Source organism: Zerene cesonia, chromosome 19, assembly GCF_012273895.1.
Source record: "Zerene cesonia ecotype Mississippi chromosome 19, Zerene_cesonia_1.1, whole genome shotgun sequence".
NCBI lineage: Eukaryota > Metazoa > Arthropoda > Insecta > Lepidoptera > Pieridae > Zerene > Zerene cesonia.
In genome coordinates, this window is record NC_052120.1 from 2,358,243 (window position 1) to 2,375,547 (window position 17,305).

Here is a 17,305-nt window from a genome sequence, read left to right on the forward strand (position 1 = left end):
GTATATTATTAACATTTTTATTTTACTTTGTAACCAATAATTCAACAGTTATCATCTTGCGGCAAAATAGAAGTCACCGTATACCGGTATCAGTATTACTCCTAACATTTACTCACACAGCAAAATACGTATTTCATATTGATATGTAAAATGCAAGTAATATTAGTCTAACATCAGAGGTCGACATCTTTTCTTTCATCTATTATTAAAGCTGAGATCGTGATTATTCGTGTGTTTTTTTATAACGCTTGTATCTTTTGACTAGAATTTTGACAGACACATATGAGGATATTTTTATGATTATATGTTTATATAGGACTAAGTTTTCACTATATGTTTTTTTTGTGATTTTTTTTTAATTAACGTTAAAAGAGTACACAATGAATTAGCGATAAAAAGCTAGCAAGAAATTGAATCCAAGTATTTTTAATTTTTTAATAATGTATTTATCATCAATTTCACTTAATTTATTAATTTAATTTATAATCTAACACTGAAAGAATTTTTCAAATCGGACCAGTAATTTCTTCTGAGTGTAATAAACAAAATTGTCCTTTATTCATATGCATAAAAGCAAGACTATCCTCATAAGGCAGCGATATCCGAGGAAACATCAAAAGTTTAATAACGCTATTTTGCCTATTTTCTCACAAAATTTCATCCAAATCAGTGAAATATTCTTCACATAAAAAAACCAGGAAGTCTTCAGCCACCATATCTGTTTTAATAATAAAAAGTCGAAAACATCTTCAAAAATTTTATTATATTTTTAAATTGTTACAATCTCTAATTTGTACAATTCACTCTTATCAGCCCTTCTGCCCAGACATAAGAAGAGAGAGCAAAGCTGCTTTTTCCTTCTCTTTCTTTCTCACTACATCCAAAGCTCTATTTTTCCACGTACTCTTCCTTAGCTTTATGGGTCGGCTGCCGACGTATCGCCCTAAAATATACAAAATATTTACTATAGGCACAAGCAATAATAATAATTTTAACATGAAGTTCTTTATCAGAGTATTAAAGTGCAAGTTGGAATTGCAATAACATACAAATCATAATATTGTAATGCTAAAAAAAATACACTTTTGTAATTAACATACAAATAAATAAGTATATTTCGATTAATATTAGAAATACAGTTTTAAAATTAATCAAAAATGTATAGCTACGTAAACTATTACACTAAGTAGGCTATACACTATGTTTCAATCATTTGCTGCTGTAACAGTTACTGTATAGAATTCATGTCTCATCTTAATTATTTCTTAAATTTATCTTCTCGTGTCAACTACACATTAATTTATTTATATATTTAGGCTATTTCTTATTTTGCTGCTTCCTAAACAACACTCTTTTTAACTCTCATTTTTTTCTCATTTCTACTCAGTTCTTACTCCTATTTATAAATGGACTAAATTTTTATTTTTTATCTCAAAAAACTAAAATTATGCATACCATCCATTTCCTTCATGGCTTTGATGAAATCTCCAGGATCTTTGAAGCTGACAAAACCAAATCCTTTGCTCTTGTTTGTCCGTTTATCTCTTATCACCTTCGCACGTTGGAATGAACTATACTTGCCGAATGTCCGTGCCTTCAAATAACAGAAGGAATTTAATAAGTTTCAAGTTATAATTAAAAATCTGCTTTTATTGGAAATATATTAAGCAATGATGTGTATGATATAAGTGAAATAGTGGAAAGTATTAATGAAAATATAAGTAAATCGCCAAAAATTAATCTTTTGTGAACAATTTTTTTGTTCTAATGAATAAAATAGTATGAGGAGTAGAATTTCTACGTATTTTTGCTACATTATACATTTGACGCGTTACTCAATAGTTATATAACATGCACTGAGTAGGTTTGAAATTGGTATTACAATTTTAGGAACAAATCATTATTCTTTTTTAGAAAGAAAAACATCTATTCTATTGCATTTTAAATACAACCTTATTCACAAGTAATGGAGTAGTAAATGGATCTTACAAGCAATTCATCAGTGACATCATTGCCAAGGTCACCACAGAACATCCTGAAGTCATCATCAGGCCAGTCCAGCAATGTTACATCCTCCCACACTTGACCACCTGCTGTTCTTACCACCTGATAGAATGATATAATTTTACCAATAATATAACAATATTAATATGGAAACTCGTCACAACTCGACACATTCTGGATATCCTATCCTATCCTATCCTAACCTACTATCCTACTTCCTACTAATATTATAAATGCGGAAGTTTGTAAGGATGTGTTTGTGTTTGTTGCTCTTACACAAAAACTACAGAACTTTTTGCAACTCAATTCATTTTGAAACTCATTGCAATAAAATTTGGTACATTAACAGCTGGACAACTGGAATAACATACAGGCAACTTTTTATCCCGATATTCCTACTGGATGCGGACTTACGCGGGTGAAACCGCGGGGCGCAGCTAGTAATATCATACCATTAAAATAACAAGGCATAAGACAATTTGTATGTAGAACAATACAAGATCTGTATGTTTTCTATCCTTAAATATCTATAATTTCTAATACCTATTATAAAAAGGAGATAATTTTTGTTTGTTATTTCTATACTCGATTTTAAAAATTTTTTCACTAGAAGAATATATTTTTACCAAGTGACATAAGCTCTTTTTTCAATAAATAATGAAGAAGGTTCAATACCTTACGATGTTTCTTCTCCTTCTTAGTCTTAGGCAGTACAGTCTCTGTGATAGCAACGGGCAACGGCTGCGGCGGTGGAGTCGGCTCCGGAGGCTTTTCCTCTATTTTCGGTGGGGTTTGAGGACGCTCGCGTTTCTGGAATTCATATCATAACAAAATTCACTTCATTCAGTATGCCAAAAGTAAAAAGTGTGTATATGGGCATTCTGGTATAAACATTTAAAAATTATTCACCTTTAGCACTATTATAAGTGAAAACGAATCAAATCAGTTCACCTAGTCAAAAGTTCTGAGACATAAAAGCAAAATGAAATATAGTTGTACTGAAACTCTCCTCTTTATTTGAATAGGTTGATTTTTTTTTTAATGCAACATACCAGTTGACACGTCCCTTCTCAAATCTGCACTTAGTCACAAATATGTGATTGAAATTATAGCTTATAGGATAACTTTACAATTAAAAAGCGCAAATAAATAAAAGGAATTGAATTTTCCTTCAACAAATTATTTTTGTTCAGGAACTCAGTTAGAATAAAAAAAATGGGTACAGGTGTTGTTAAAAAAAGGGAAGTATTTTAATTGCAACAAGCTAAATTTGTTACAGTCCAATTTTCTGATATGGTCACATCAAAAAGTCCAGTATATTATCAAATAAATTTTATAAATACCCGCTTCTTCCCTTCCTTTTCTTTCTTATCTTCATCCTCCTTTGGCTGTTTATACAACTTGGGCGCTGCTGACAAAACCACTGGTTGTGGTTTGGGTGGTGCTGGTGGCGGTGGGATTAGCTGTGGCCCCGGCATGCCAGGCCTGAGGAATGGCATTGGCCCAGGGTAAGGGTCTGATGGTCCACCTGTAGGTCGGAGCCTTTGGACCTGGAAGTAGATCATTTGAGTGAGATAATGGCCAGCATGTAATGGTTTGTGAGTTTTGGGGATTGTAAGTTATACCTAATTAATATTTAGATCTGGCTACAAGGACTTTCATCTGCTGATGTGTAAGAATAACCACTGGTAAATACCGCATATGTTTTATAACTGATCCTTTAATTTGTCTGACTCATTGACTCTGTAGGTATGAATAAAAAAATATACCGAGAAGTTTAGCATCAACTAATAAATTCATTAATTTAGGCACTGATGTTTCTCTCATGATTTAGACTAATATATTTTCAATCTAAAATCAAGCCATTATACATTAACACATAATACATTAACACACAACAAGAACATAAACCTCCTTTAAGTGAAATTGCATTAAGATTATTATAAAAATATCATTATATATAATCAATTCCAAGAGGTCTGCTTCTGACATAACTATTAGACAATACATGGGCTGTATCAAACCAAGAGTAGTGAAGTAAAACAAAATTATTGTTTGCATCCGAGCAATATCATTTTAAGAAACCATACATACCAATTCATAGTCAAATACTCAGTTATTTTCAAAAAGGCATGATATCTAGATTATTGAAGTTTTGATTAAAGACAAATCACAACCCTCTTGTCAATAATTAATGCTTGATTAGAATGTGACTACATTGGCCGTTCAAAGAATTTTACCAACACAAATTTATACATTAAATTAAGCTGTATTTGAATAAAAAAATCTTTACTTACTGAAGCTGGCACCATCATAGAGGGAGGAGGTGGTGGTGGAGGCACATTGGGGAACATCATCCTCGTTCCCATCACGTTAGGGTCAAACTGGGCCAGTAATTGTGGTGGTGGAGGTGGCGGTGGTAGCGATCGCTCCAGTTGTTGCTGTACTGCACCAAATGTCGCTGCGCCTATCACCGGCCGAATTGGACCCGATCCGGAGATTTCTGCTTCAAATCTGTGCAATTTTTAAGCAGTATAGATTTTTACTCATGTCAATTTACTAATAAAGAGTTAGAAGTTGAATTACAAATGCATGGCACATAGGAACTTCTATTTATCTAGGGTTTTCCATTCAAATGGTGCAACTAGACGCATTTGTAATCTGTAAAAGATACTTAAAGAACTCTATTCTTACCTGGACATTTCATCCTGCATCTGTTGAAATTTGCTGGAGTCGTCCATTGCGTTATATCGAGTTTTAACTAGAAACAATCCAAAAACTTTACGTAGTTAAAAGATAAAATAATCGATGTTGTTTTTGCGTAATTAAACACTTGACATACGTACAGATAGAGCCATGCTGCACAGCTTAAAATGAGTATTAAATAAAAATGCTTTGTAGCTCTACGATTTCTGCTGAACCCTAAGCGAATGACCGAAATTAATTTAGAAAACCAATGGTTACTTTAATATTGTTTTATTATTGATTGTAATAACTGTTTGATACACTATTTTTTAGTAGAGAACACAACACTTTAATCAATTAATTAGTAAAAATAATCTGATTCAGTGATTCGGAAAGCTGAAGGTTTAACTTTTTTTTTTGCAAAACCATATTAAATTCACAGACTGCAAAATATATTACCATAAGCAATATAGCTACCAAGTGTATAATCTATGAATATAGTAGCGTAACAGATTATAGTTATACGGCAGATTAACAAATTAAATCTAGAAAAATCATACACATGTAGGTGGGTGTCTAGGTAATAAAATATCAAACCACAGGATTAAATTATTTACTCACCATTAATTATCGTTACGTTGTCCGTTTGAATTCCTTAGCAGTATGCTAATCACCATATCTATCGGGCCTATTGGGCCTGTACTTTAATCAACATTTTTACACAAAAATATTAAAATACAACCAATTTTCATACATTTAACACAGGTTTAAAATAAAATAAATTATTGTACAATTCCACATAGCCTGGCGTTGATGTCTCCACGGTGGTTTATTATCCGCCAATGAAGTTATTAAACGACTCCTTCCTCGAGGTCCGAGATTTCTGTTCTAGATTTTATAAATTCATAAATTGTAATACGCGTGAGATATGACAAATAGTTAACAGTTCTTAATCTGTGGTGTTCAGCAGTCGTCGCGAACGTGACGTGAACAGCGACACTTAATCACACATTACTATTTACTCTGTGTTGGAGTTACTAGTTTTTAATCTGTAGTTTATTCAAGTAGACTGAAAGTTGGATAATTTCTATGATGTTTGCATATTTATGATATAAAGGGAATTAAACAAAACGTAAAATGTTGATAAATATTATTAATAATTAGGTACATCAAATATTCATAATGTCTGAGGAAGATAACAAAACTCTGTGGTGTGGTAATCTGTCAGAGCAAGTTAATGAAGAAATACTTTACGAACTCTTTTTGCAGGTAAAAAATTAATAGATCCAGTCTCTAGACTTTTAGATAGCATTTTGAATCCTTAAAAATCAAGTTTACCTAAATATGTTTTTTTTAGGCGGGACCACTAGAAAAGGTGCGCATTGCAAGAGACAGAGATGGTCGACAAAAGAACTTTGCATTCATAACGTTTAATCACGAAGTGTCTGTACCATACGCGATAAACTTGTTCCGTGGTACTGCACTGTTTAATAGAACTCTGCTCCTGCAAACTAGAGGTCGGATGGTACAATTGCCACCGCCAATTCGATGTTACGGTATCGAAATGCCAATGGAACTACAAGGTCCTGATGTGCAACAATTCTCTGAAATGACAGAGAAGCTTATGGATGACAGTCAGAAGCCTATTCGACAACCGCTGCAGCGGCATGACTCTAATGACAAACTGGTTATGGCTAGCCTACAAGGTAATTGGTTGAACAGGCATCATCCATACAGACCAAAAGAGAAGCATGCGCGTGACGATTATAGGCATAGAGACAATCGTAACAAACACCAGAGTAGCTGGAGGGATAGGAGAAATCATAGGAACTACAGAAGAGATTAAAATTTATATAAGAATGGTTAGTGTTCATTTTCACATCTCCAAAGAGATTGAACTATGGAATTCATGAAAAAATGTCAGTGTGCATTAAGTGGACATAGTTATGACATATATTTTTAATGCACATTTGATGAGTTCTATAAGGGTACTTTGAAGTACTATAATTATGCATTTTACATCATTGCATTACTAAAAGAGAGATTTTATAGATATGTTTAATAAATTTTATTACACATTTAAATATGTATCAACATGTACAGAAGTTATCATTTAAAGGGACTGCATGAGAAAAAGAGTGTGTTGTAATGCCTTATTATAATGTGAATTAAGGCATTACAACACACACTATTTCTCCAGATCCACTGCAGGGAAAAATTAGAAGACAATTTTCTTCCGGTTATATTATGCTAATTTGGCAAGCAAAATTTAATAAACAGTAAACAAAATTCATATCTGTAGTATGCCAGAGGCATGCTGGCTTATCAACTGACACCCTAAAAATGAAATGGTGTTCGACTGACACTCCAAAAACAAAGAGGATAACTCTGAGGGTTGTCAATCAATTGATATGATTCCATTTGGTTTTGATAGAAATTTATTGTTATTTGATCCTATTTTAGAATTTTGTGTACCCCTTCCAGGGGTATTGGTTACCATTTTTGTAGACAATAATTATTTGTCTTATTATCCTTCAAGCAACATTAATATATATAAAACTTACAATAATTGTGTATTCTTGATTCTTAACATGCACAATTAACATAACATATCCTTGTGTGTGTGTCACTTTGACAACGGGAGTTCATTCTATAAATGTGTGCAGTCTCATAAGATTGCAAAATATAAGAAACATCTTATGACGTGTCTAGTATAGTATTATAGATGTGCTTCTGCACTAAAGATAAACAATAAAAACTTTTAAAGAAGAATCCTGATTTATTTGTAGATTTTTTATTAATATGCTTATATGATCAAGACATGTAAATTAATAACAAGCGTTTTAATACGTATGCAATTTGGACACGTTTGTACTCCTTACGATCTTTCGTAAGGAGTAATTAATTAGTGTATGTAACGAAATGTGGGAATATACTCTAGATACGTACAATTTTAATTATATCTTTTTATAAAATTATATAAAAAAACCTTGACGTTATGTCAAGCGCGCCAAAATTACAAGCGTATAAATTTTCTGTTTTAGTGGGTTTTGTTTTATTATTTTTTATCTATTTCTATAAAATTTCCGGCGCCCAATATTTTATTCCTTGTGTTCTGAACTATCAGATAAAAAAATACATTTTTATTCCCTGTTGATCAATTTTTTAAAATGACGATAGGGGACGAACGTCTTAAAAAGTTAATTGCATCTAAAAGGGCAATATCATTGACTACGCATAAACTATTTTGGAACGAACGTTTTAAATCTTTGATGTCCCTTCTTTCGGTAAATGCGTTGCCCGCTTTTAAGGGTAAAGAGACAAGGAAAGGTTTGACAACGAGAAAAAAGGAATGGACTGGAAAGGGTGAGGAAAACATATGCATGCGGCTCTTCCATTAACTGAACGAAACGCCAACCTTCGTATGCTACTATTTCAAGCTGATCTGTGGGGGTGCGGTAACTTTACCGGTGCGAGCAGCCAACAGAACTAATTCGTGGCGCAATGTGCCCGATTTCCACATTCAAAAACAGAGGCAAGAATGTATTATCACAGATAACATAAAACAATACTGTAATATGATATTCTTAGAAACAAAAAAAAGAAAATTTAAGACAATTCGAAATAAGAATGGGAGGACATCACATAATATTTCTCTACAAATTGAATTTACTTACCCAAACCTTATTGCAAATAAAACGTAGTTTCAGTGATACCTACTATGCTTGTATAATTTCATTTTCGTCTCTATTTTGTGTAACTTATCTCTATGTGACCTTTTATGCGCTTGATTAGAAGCGAGGGTTTATAATGTTGAACAATGCGATCACAGACTTAACAAATAACATCGAAATTAATTACAAAAGAGAAACAATAAAAAAATATACTTTCTATAACCATGGTATTTCGTATATAATATTCTTTATTATATTCTTGGCATAAAGCATATTTTGTTAAGGTCAACCGTTCTCAATCCTGCGGGGCCTCCAGCGTTATGCAGATTAAAAACTACCAGCGCCGCATTTGTATACATATATAAAAGAAATTTATGAGTTCTTACTTTTTGTGCCATGAACTCTCATATAAATATCAACAACATCCAATACAGTAAACACTATACTCAGAATTCTTTGAAATTAACATTTTTACAAATCATAAAAACCTGAAATAATTTCAAATGCCTACTTACAGTTTTGCGTTGTCACGATTCACGACCGCACGCATGATCGTGACGCAGAGACGCTAAAGTTATGCCTACAAGGTTTCCGGTTGAAGAGGGTTCGAACTGTTCCAATTGGAAAAGTAATAATTACATACTTATACATATTTGAATTTAATTTTGGAATGCAACTGACGCGGAGACGAAGACACATTGTATCTTATTTGTGTACTTACTACCTGGTACGAAATAAGTACTAAGCCTCGTACGAAAATTTTTGATGTAAAGTAGTATTATATTATTATAAAGAAAATATCTTTGGATTGGAAAATGGTGCATGCCATCGAATATTTCGGTTTTTAGACATGCCACTTATCTAGGATATTTTCAAGGATTATAATTGAAATGAATTAAAAATTAAATTAGGTGTTAACTCGCTTGCGTAGTCTCAGTCTTATGGAAAAAATGTTACCTTTATGAAATGTACTTTGGTGATGTTTATTTAACAAATTAGAAGCGCATTAAAGAAAACCCGCACGCTCCTATTACATTGTTTCGTTCGCAAAAACCACTAGTTAATGTTATTAACTGTGACAACTATATGAGTCAAACCCGTATAACAATCGACATTCCAAATTTTTAATAGATAATTCGTTAATCACAATGTCGCTATATTTAAGACTAAATTCATTTTTTTTTTTTTGCGTTCCTCAACTGAAACTGATGGAACCAGTTAATATTTTTTCGTAAATTTGAAAAGAGCGTATACGCGGATGTATATCCTGTTTTAAAAGCTAAATTATATGAATTATTATTGAAAGTTGCTATAAACAAACTGTCCATAAAATAACTGATCTGGGTCACGTCAACGGAATCTCGATCCGTGGAATCCTTATGTTTCAATATGCCTTGGCCTCATAACAAATAATACTATACCTGCTTAAAACTTTAGCATAATATGTATATTCGAAAATATTATTTAATTACTGAACCAAAAAACGATTAACTTTAAAATATTCAAGCCGAAGAAAATTTTTTGTTCAATCATATTGGCGGTAAGTTTCATGACTATTATTCATAGACAATAACATAACAGGTGTTGTTATGTAAATAGACAGCTACAGTTATTAAAACAATAATTCTTTTAAACCTTCAGGTAGCCGTGTTAAGGGCACCATGGTCATGGAATACATTAAACTATTGTTTGTCACACTTACGTTGCCGTTTCTCTAAGGCCTTATTTTGAAAGAAACTTATCGAGGATTACTACCAACATCGATTCGATAAAGTAAAATACTTTGGGTCGTAGGTATATAACCTACGAGTACTGACTACGTTTAAGAATTTCCATATTTTTTTGTCAATGAAACCGTAATTTTAACAATCATTGAAGATGATATATCTTCAATATTTGGTTACTATACAGTATTATGTTGTCTGTGCTGGTACCTAAAAATTTTCGAAAACTATTAAGTGGGTACTGAAGTCTGGGCCGACTTAAAAATTCTTTCACCGTTGTATATATGCGTGACCACTGCTATGCGATATACATCCCTACTATCCCTTATAATATTATAAATGCGAAACTAACTCTGCCTGTCTTACGCATTCACGTCTAAACCACTTAACCGATTTTGATGAAATTTGTATAATGAAGATAGAACTGAACTTGGGAAAGGACATACCATACCTTTTAAAATGTCCGGTTTTAGGTCTAGACTTTAGGAAAGACTATAGGCTGCCCCTTACCAGGACGCGCGTTATAACCGAATTCTACGCGGGCGGAAAGCTAGTATTATATGAACCACGGGAGAGGTCGGGGCGACCGGAGATAGCGAACTCTGTCTATGTAAAAATTAAAAGCAAATGATATATACTTCCCTAATATTCGTGTACCTACAAATTGAAATGAAAATATACAAAGACATTTAAGAGTAGGTATTCATCGCAAAACATTTGATCCTTTCATAACATCAAAAGTACCTAAGTACTTATAAAAACTGTTCAAAAAGCACATTTCAAGTACTTTAAAGAGAAGAACAGATAGGTGAACGATTATTATAAGTAGGTACTTAATGGTCTTTAATTTCCGTTGAAATATATATATGATATACTCATGCGTAACGACTTATGTCTTAACCTACGCTGATTAATTCCCCGTTAAAATTATGTTTTTTTTTTTTATCGACGATTGCCTTTAGACATAACTTCTTTGAGATAAACGTCCGATAACCATCCGATCATGAAAAAACGGGATCGCTTCATATATTAATTATATAGCCTTCTACATTTATCAGAGCAAAGCATTTCTTATAGGCTTAAAACAACGGCGGGTAAGGCAAGGGCGCAAATAGTAGGCCAAGGGTCAATATACACCGTGAAAAATTCATATTGAACGTACCTAATACTGTTTCGTTGATAAATTAAGGTATCTTATGGCCAGAGGCGGCCGTACCCATAGCGAGCTCCGGACGGCAGTTCTTAGTGAGGCCCTTTCTTTGCCCTTACTGAAAAATGGTTAAGTGGTGCGAAAGTAGTTCTTGTGCGTGGTTTAGACATGTATCATGCTTGACGATAATTGGTAAAATACAAATTAGTAAAATATGAGTTGTAATACATTTACAAAATTAATTACAATACAAAGGATTTACAAAATTATCTAATATAGACATGATAAATTTTAAATTGATGTTGGTGGCTTTTGGAAAGACTTTATCTTTAGTAAAAGCATAATAATTTAACAAATGAACTAGTTGTTGTCGCTAAAAGTCGATTATGTGTTGTTAAAATTTTCTTGGGTTTATGCGCGAGGCCCCTGCAAGAGCGGGGCCCCGGGCGAATGCCATGTTTGCCACGCCCTAAAGCCGCCGCTGCCTACCTTTTTTATTCATACTACACAAAGGAAAAAAATAATAACTCCTTTAAAGTTTCAAGTGCAGGTACCACGTGCGCATGCTATCACTTAACCTCTTTTAAAAAGAAAACTTTTCAGACCGCAACTTCCTACCAGCCTACACTTGTAGGCTGGTAGGAAGAATTGAAGCCGAATGTTATATTGTTGTTATCTCAATTAGCTTCTTTCTAATAACCCATCTGATAAATAAAGTTATATGTTTAGAGCTGCCTTAGAGCTGCTCTTTTTCAAGTAAATAGCTTTTTAAGAAGACATGTCACTTGACTGTCGAAATATAGCGAGACAGCGCCCATAAGCAAACCTGAATAATATGGGAATTGTAAGAAAATAATCTTATCATAGAGCTATATTGTGAGTCTATTGAGAATTTAATATTCGTAGGAGTAAACTATCAAGTACTTAAGTTTGATTTTTCTTTATAAATAAATTAAATAAAACGAATTGGTATAAAATATATAGCTATAGGAATCGTAACAGTACAATCGTAGTAGATTTGGTTAGAGGACAAACAGTATCTTCCAAGGATTCTTCGCCAGATTATACCAACATCGCCCGCCCGATATTATCGCAAATAGAAACAATTAAAATGCGTTACGCTTACTATAAAAAACTTAGTATGCACTGCGCTAAGTTAAGAACACTAGTATCGAAATAGTCTGTGATTGTATTATCATTCCGATTGCCAGTGTCGCGTACCGCGCGTGCCGAGAAGCGTTTATTTAAAAAAAAATGTGCACACGAATAACATGGACGCTCTTGTTTCTTGTCGGTCAGTATCATATTCGAAATTAAAAAAAAATCGATTTGTTATTTAATTTGTCTAATTAGAGTTGCACTGCCGGAATATTGTTTTTAATTTTCATAAGCTGATAGTTATAACATCGCTATAAAATTGTAGCATGGTATAAAAAAACTCGTTAAAAATAACAATTTGCTTAAATTTATTGCGCTGGCCCAATTCATATTTAAATTATTTAATTTTGCAATTTTTTGATGTTACGTTATGATCCGCGTGAATTTAATTAAACGACTGTGAATGCAGCATAATCCAATTCACACAAGTCAAGTAACTTTCAATTTTATTATGTTTATTTCTTAATAGTATTTTTAATCGAGTATTTTAGTGATCATACAGTGAGAAAACAAAATATTTTTCAGGACTTCTCGATATTAACCAATCGGCGTCCATAAGATGCTATCAAGGGTAAGCAAAATTACTTTGTATTTTTAGTTCAATATAATTGAGAACTGTAAATGATAAGAATTTACAACAAAAACAGGTGAAATAAAAAATAAAGCAGAAACAACTTTCAGATGTTTTTCTCTACACTTTCGTATGTAACATAACATTGTGACCTGAGTTAGCGACTGTGAGCTCACCAAACAATGGTTTAAGTTTACAATTTCACTGTATTAATAAAATATTCATAAATATTAAAATGGATTTCTTAGACGCTATAACGCTAACGTTATGTAGCATAACTTCTTCGCTGACTCTGGTAATTTTTAGAATTGTTGCAAATTCTTAAGCAATCGAGAGCTACATCTGGTTCTGTTTATGATATCTACTGATCCTTTATAAATTCTGTAATCATTACATTGGTACATTGGCTAATCAAATTAATCTAGGTGTCTCCGCTTACCTAATTGAGTGAAAAAAAAACACGTAGTATTTTTGAAGAGTTCAAGACTATTTTAAACTTGAAAGTTTATTAATATTTATTAAGTATCTAGTTTTTGTCTGTAATTTAATTAAACATCTATTAAATTTTGGCAATTGTTTGAATTCCAAATCTCTGTTGCGATAAGCAAGGATAAAATAATACCTTGGTTAGTCGATAGACATATGTTATTGTTTTAATCATTTAAATGCAATGTCATAGACTAATCATTCAGAATTTGTATTGTAAAGTCCTATTGCTAATCTTTATTTGAAATTCTAATAGAATCATGTTAAAAGAATGTAACTAGGTATTATTATTTACGGACCTCAAATGATTATTGTATTTTCTGTGTTTGATTTTACGCGAGTATTAAACATTTAGAAATTAAAAACTTTTTAACGGATTTTAAACGCGATTTAATCATTATATTACACGTGCGTGAAGATGTTAACATCTCAGTCTCCCTGTGACTACGCTCGCTGTAAAGTGTTCGAAACGTCGGGTTAATAATATAATGATTAAATCGCGTTTAAAATCGGTTAAAAAGTTTTTAATTTTCAAATGATTATTGTTATTTTCTTAGGAAATTTTATACACCTGTATGTATAAAATGTCCTGAGAAAACATACATCCTACATCTGCAAATTTTCAAGGGTGGTGTTGGATGCTTACCATCAGATGAACCACATTAATGAGCTCGATTGCCTACACGTACATAAAATTTAATTTTTGACTTTTCAAATTGAGAATGCTCAGTTTCGAAACAATTTCTTTTTTTTTATTTAAAAGCTGGTCCCATGTGGTCCCATTTAAATTTGGTCTAGTTCGGACAATTTGAAGGCGGTTTAGATTTTTGTTAAAAATAATTATTTTTTCTTCATTCTTGCCGTGCATGCAATGTTCTTGACTTGCATATTTAGTTGATATAACATGTTCTACGCTTCGATACGCCTATTAAAAATGGCTTGCAAAAAAACTAATTTGACAGTCTATAGCCTGTCTTCCCCTTGACACTGATTTGTTGAAAAAGTATATGTAAATATTAAAATGTTAATAAATTGGACATTATTTGTATTTTGTAACATAAAAAAGTTAAAAGTATAATTTAATATTTCTACCGAATTTGAATAAATAAACAAATCTTCACAAATAAAGAAATCTATAAATTCATATAAACTAACCTTGAATAGACATCTTTATAGTGCATAAATAATTCGCAAAATGTTTTAAACATAAACTGTTAAATTAAAATTGCAGAATAGCAAAACGCAGAGCCATTAAAATATAGAATTATAATTGTTTACCATCAAATTAAATAAAAATCGGTCAAGTGCGAGTCTAGTCTCGAGTCGATTAAGAACTAATGTTCCGTACAAATACTCTACCTATGATTCATACCCATCCAATTTATGAAGGTGCCTACCGTTGATAATCTAAATTTTTTTTTATTATATATAGCGGCAACATATATATATCTCTGAAAATTTCAAAAGCGCTCAGTTTTCCTGAGATACAGACGGGTACAGTAAAGTCTTCTTGAGCTGCTCATATGAAGGGGCCAGGGGTTCTAAAAATTTGTCTGTTTGTTACCATCGAGCGATAAGTATTGTGCGGAAATTCTACATTTAACATAATAAAGTATTGGTTCTTATTGTTACGGAAACGATTTCGATTACGGCATACAACCCGCAGCCAGAAGTAGACCTTTCAACGCTATCGGAATGATACTTAACGTTTTCCTTGATGGGAGACATCAGCTGTTCCAAAGATAATGGTGATTGTGACCTTAATGATAATATATTAGGTGCATCCTTGAACTAGTTTTAAGGATTCATTGGATTGACCCTGCTAGATTCATTCGATTGCTAATTTGACATAATATTTTTTTATTATATTTTATAAATATTATGTATAATGAAGTCATATTAATTTGTTTTTTTCTTTATAGCTTTTTACGACTCAACTCTAAAATTTTTAGTATTTACGACCTGATATGAACTATTTTCTAGATATGCTATTTATATATCTAGTTTTTACTATTCATATTGCTAAACTATCGAATATTTGGGTCATATTTGACCCAATAAACATATTATTTACATTAAAAGTTAATAACAGTTAATCATCAACATTTAGGTATTTATCTATAGGTTATTGCTATTTGCTATGAAACGTTAGGTAAAATTAGATAATTAAATAAAGCTAAAACAAGGCAAGTTGCTATTAGCAATATAGAGATTTTACATACAACTATATATAGTAAGCTATATTAAAAAAAAATATATATATGTCGGATACACACTAAAAATTGATCGAACATCGAGGTATTGGACTGCGAGTGCCATCTATCGGATACGTACACTAACCACCGAACAAAGCGTCGTGATATTGGAGCGCCAGCGCCGTCTAATAGCGTTATACAGAGTCTAGGAGGGGCGTAAGCCGAGCGGGACGGTCAGAAATTGTCCAGCCGTCTCTGCGGTAGCAAGTCTCCTGGGAACTGTACCGCGTTCCAATTTCAAGTGTAAAATTAAGTTAACGGTTAAAGTGATTTTGTCATTTAATTTAAATTTGAATTACAACCGACTTTCAATTCGAAGTAACTTTTATTTCCCTTGCTCGTATCCACTGCCTACACGCTTGGAAGCATGGCCGAAGACAATCCTGACCACCTGCTGTCGATATCAGAAGCGGGATGCGAACGAGCAGGGAAATCCGCGAGTGATACACGTGGAAACAATCAATAGCGCGAGTTGTTCGTACAACAAAACGAAAATGTGAAGGCATTGATTCAAGCTTTATCGGCATCGAGTTCGTCGAAAAATAATGTCGTGCTACCCGAATTCAACCCCGACAAGATGGATGTGGACGCACGGTCGTGGTGCGCGACCGCTGACCTTTGCTTCGCTGACAACCCACTACAAGGAGGACACCTTATCATGGTGATAAGCAAAGCGCTTAAGGGAGCTGCTTCGGTATGGCTGGCTCAGTTAACATATCCTGGTATGACCTGGCTGGACTTCAAGGATCTGTTCGTCGCTAGATTTGTCTGTACCGAGACAAACGCAGGTACCCTCATTAATTTTCATAGTGATAAGCCGAACGACAACGAGCCATTGCCAGCTTACGCAAGTCGCCTTATTTCGTCATTGTTAACTCGCTGGAGGGACGCAACTATAGAACAGATTGCAGTATCAACAGTTCTTGCGCATGTAGCTCAGTTTGATTCACGCCTGCAACGCCTTGCTTTTACCACTGAAATCACTACGCGACAACAACTGCAAAAAGAACTGCAAGCATTTTCGTTTCTAAAGCGGCGAGTTACGAGTGGAAATGATACAAAACTTGTTCCTGATTACAAACGCCCTAAATTTTCTTCATCAACCGTACTCAAATGTTTTCACTGTGGCAAAATTGGCCACAGGCAATCCGAATGTAGAAATGACTTCAAGCCACGACAACAGCCTGCACCTCCGGCTTTGCCTGCAACCCAGCCGCCAGCAACAAAACAGACCATCATGTGCTTCAAGTACGTCGCTAGTCGCTGTACAAGTGACGGGCGGACGACCGGCGCCAACGGCGCGAATGCAGAGCGCCGGGTTGACCTGTGTGTGGTGGAGCCCTCATCGGGAATACTTGAACATCACGGTGGGTCGTATTGCTTTTACTATGATTCTGGGGCCGAGTGCTCGCTTATTAAGAAAAATGCCTGAAGGGCAAGTGCCCATTGATGTAAGTGATTCTGAGCCTTGTGAAAATGACAATTAGTTGCTGTAAGATATCAAGTTGTGAGTGTGACCTCTGGAGTCATTGGTGGTCACTGGGATGATCACGGGTGGTCACTGGGATGATCACGGGTGGTCACTGGGATGATCACGG

The 17,305-nt window shown here is 33.6% G+C and overlaps 3 protein-coding genes across 3 annotated transcripts in view; 2 read left to right on the plus strand and 1 right to left on the minus strand.

Moving 5' to 3' along the window:
* Window positions 1–743: 743 nt before the first annotated feature.
* On the minus strand, window positions 744–5,120 carry LOC119834593 (RNA-binding protein 42). The gene is made up of 8 exons (XM_038358988.1): window positions 4,851–5,120; window positions 4,699–4,765; window positions 4,302–4,518; window positions 3,348–3,554; window positions 2,680–2,814; window positions 1,990–2,106; window positions 1,456–1,594; window positions 744–943 (listed from the first exon to the last, which is right to left on the minus strand). Exons 2-8 carry the CDS (start codon window positions 4,743–4,745, stop codon window positions 810–812), a joined length of 996 nt encoding a protein of 331 aa, XP_038214916.1. The 5' UTR covers window positions 4,746–4,765; window positions 4,851–5,120; the 3' UTR covers window positions 744–809.
* A 602-nt stretch (window positions 5,121–5,722) lies between these two features.
* On the plus strand, window positions 5,723–6,787 carry LOC119834547 (RNA-binding protein 7). The gene is made up of 2 exons (XM_038358938.1): window positions 5,723–5,958; window positions 6,047–6,787. The coding sequence occupies exons 1-2, from the start codon at window positions 5,872–5,874 to the stop codon at window positions 6,533–6,535; spliced, it is 576 nt and encodes a 191-aa protein (XP_038214866.1). The 5' UTR covers window positions 5,723–5,871; the 3' UTR covers window positions 6,536–6,787.
* A 5,594-nt stretch (window positions 6,788–12,381) lies between these two features.
* LOC119834510 (putative endothelial lipase) overlaps window positions 12,382–17,305 on the plus strand; it is a 13,016-nt gene continuing 8,092 nt past the window's right edge. The window contains exons 1-2 of the mRNA XM_038358897.1: window positions 12,382–12,531; window positions 12,921–12,966. Of these exons, the coding sequence (XP_038214825.1) occupies window positions 12,492–12,531; window positions 12,921–12,966 (86 nt within the window). The 5' untranslated portion in view covers window positions 12,382–12,491. The remainder of the gene's footprint in view (window positions 12,532–12,920; window positions 12,967–17,305) is intronic.

Bases quoted from the DNA above. Each gene is read 5' to 3' on its own strand.
- LOC119834593 (XM_038358988.1), bottom strand. From the start codon at position 4,745: ATGGACGACTCCAGCAAATTTCAACAGATGCAGGATGAAATGTCCAG. The intron at 3,555-4,301 runs GTAAGTAAAGAT...ATCTACTTCCAG, and splicing joins CTATGATGGTGCCAGCTTCA to GTCCAAAGGCTCCGACCTAC. The intron at 2,815-3,347 runs GTATTTATAAAA...TATGAATTCCAG, and splicing joins AAAAGGAAGGGAAGAAGCGG to AAACGCGAGCGTCCTCAAAC.
- LOC119834547 (XM_038358938.1), top strand. From the start codon at position 5,872: ATGTCTGAGGAAGATAACAAAACTCTGTGGTGTGGTAATCTGTCAGAG. The intron at 5,959-6,046 runs GTAAAAAATTAA...TGTTTTTTTTAG, and splicing joins TTTACGAACTCTTTTTGCAG to GCGGGACCACTAGAAAAGGT.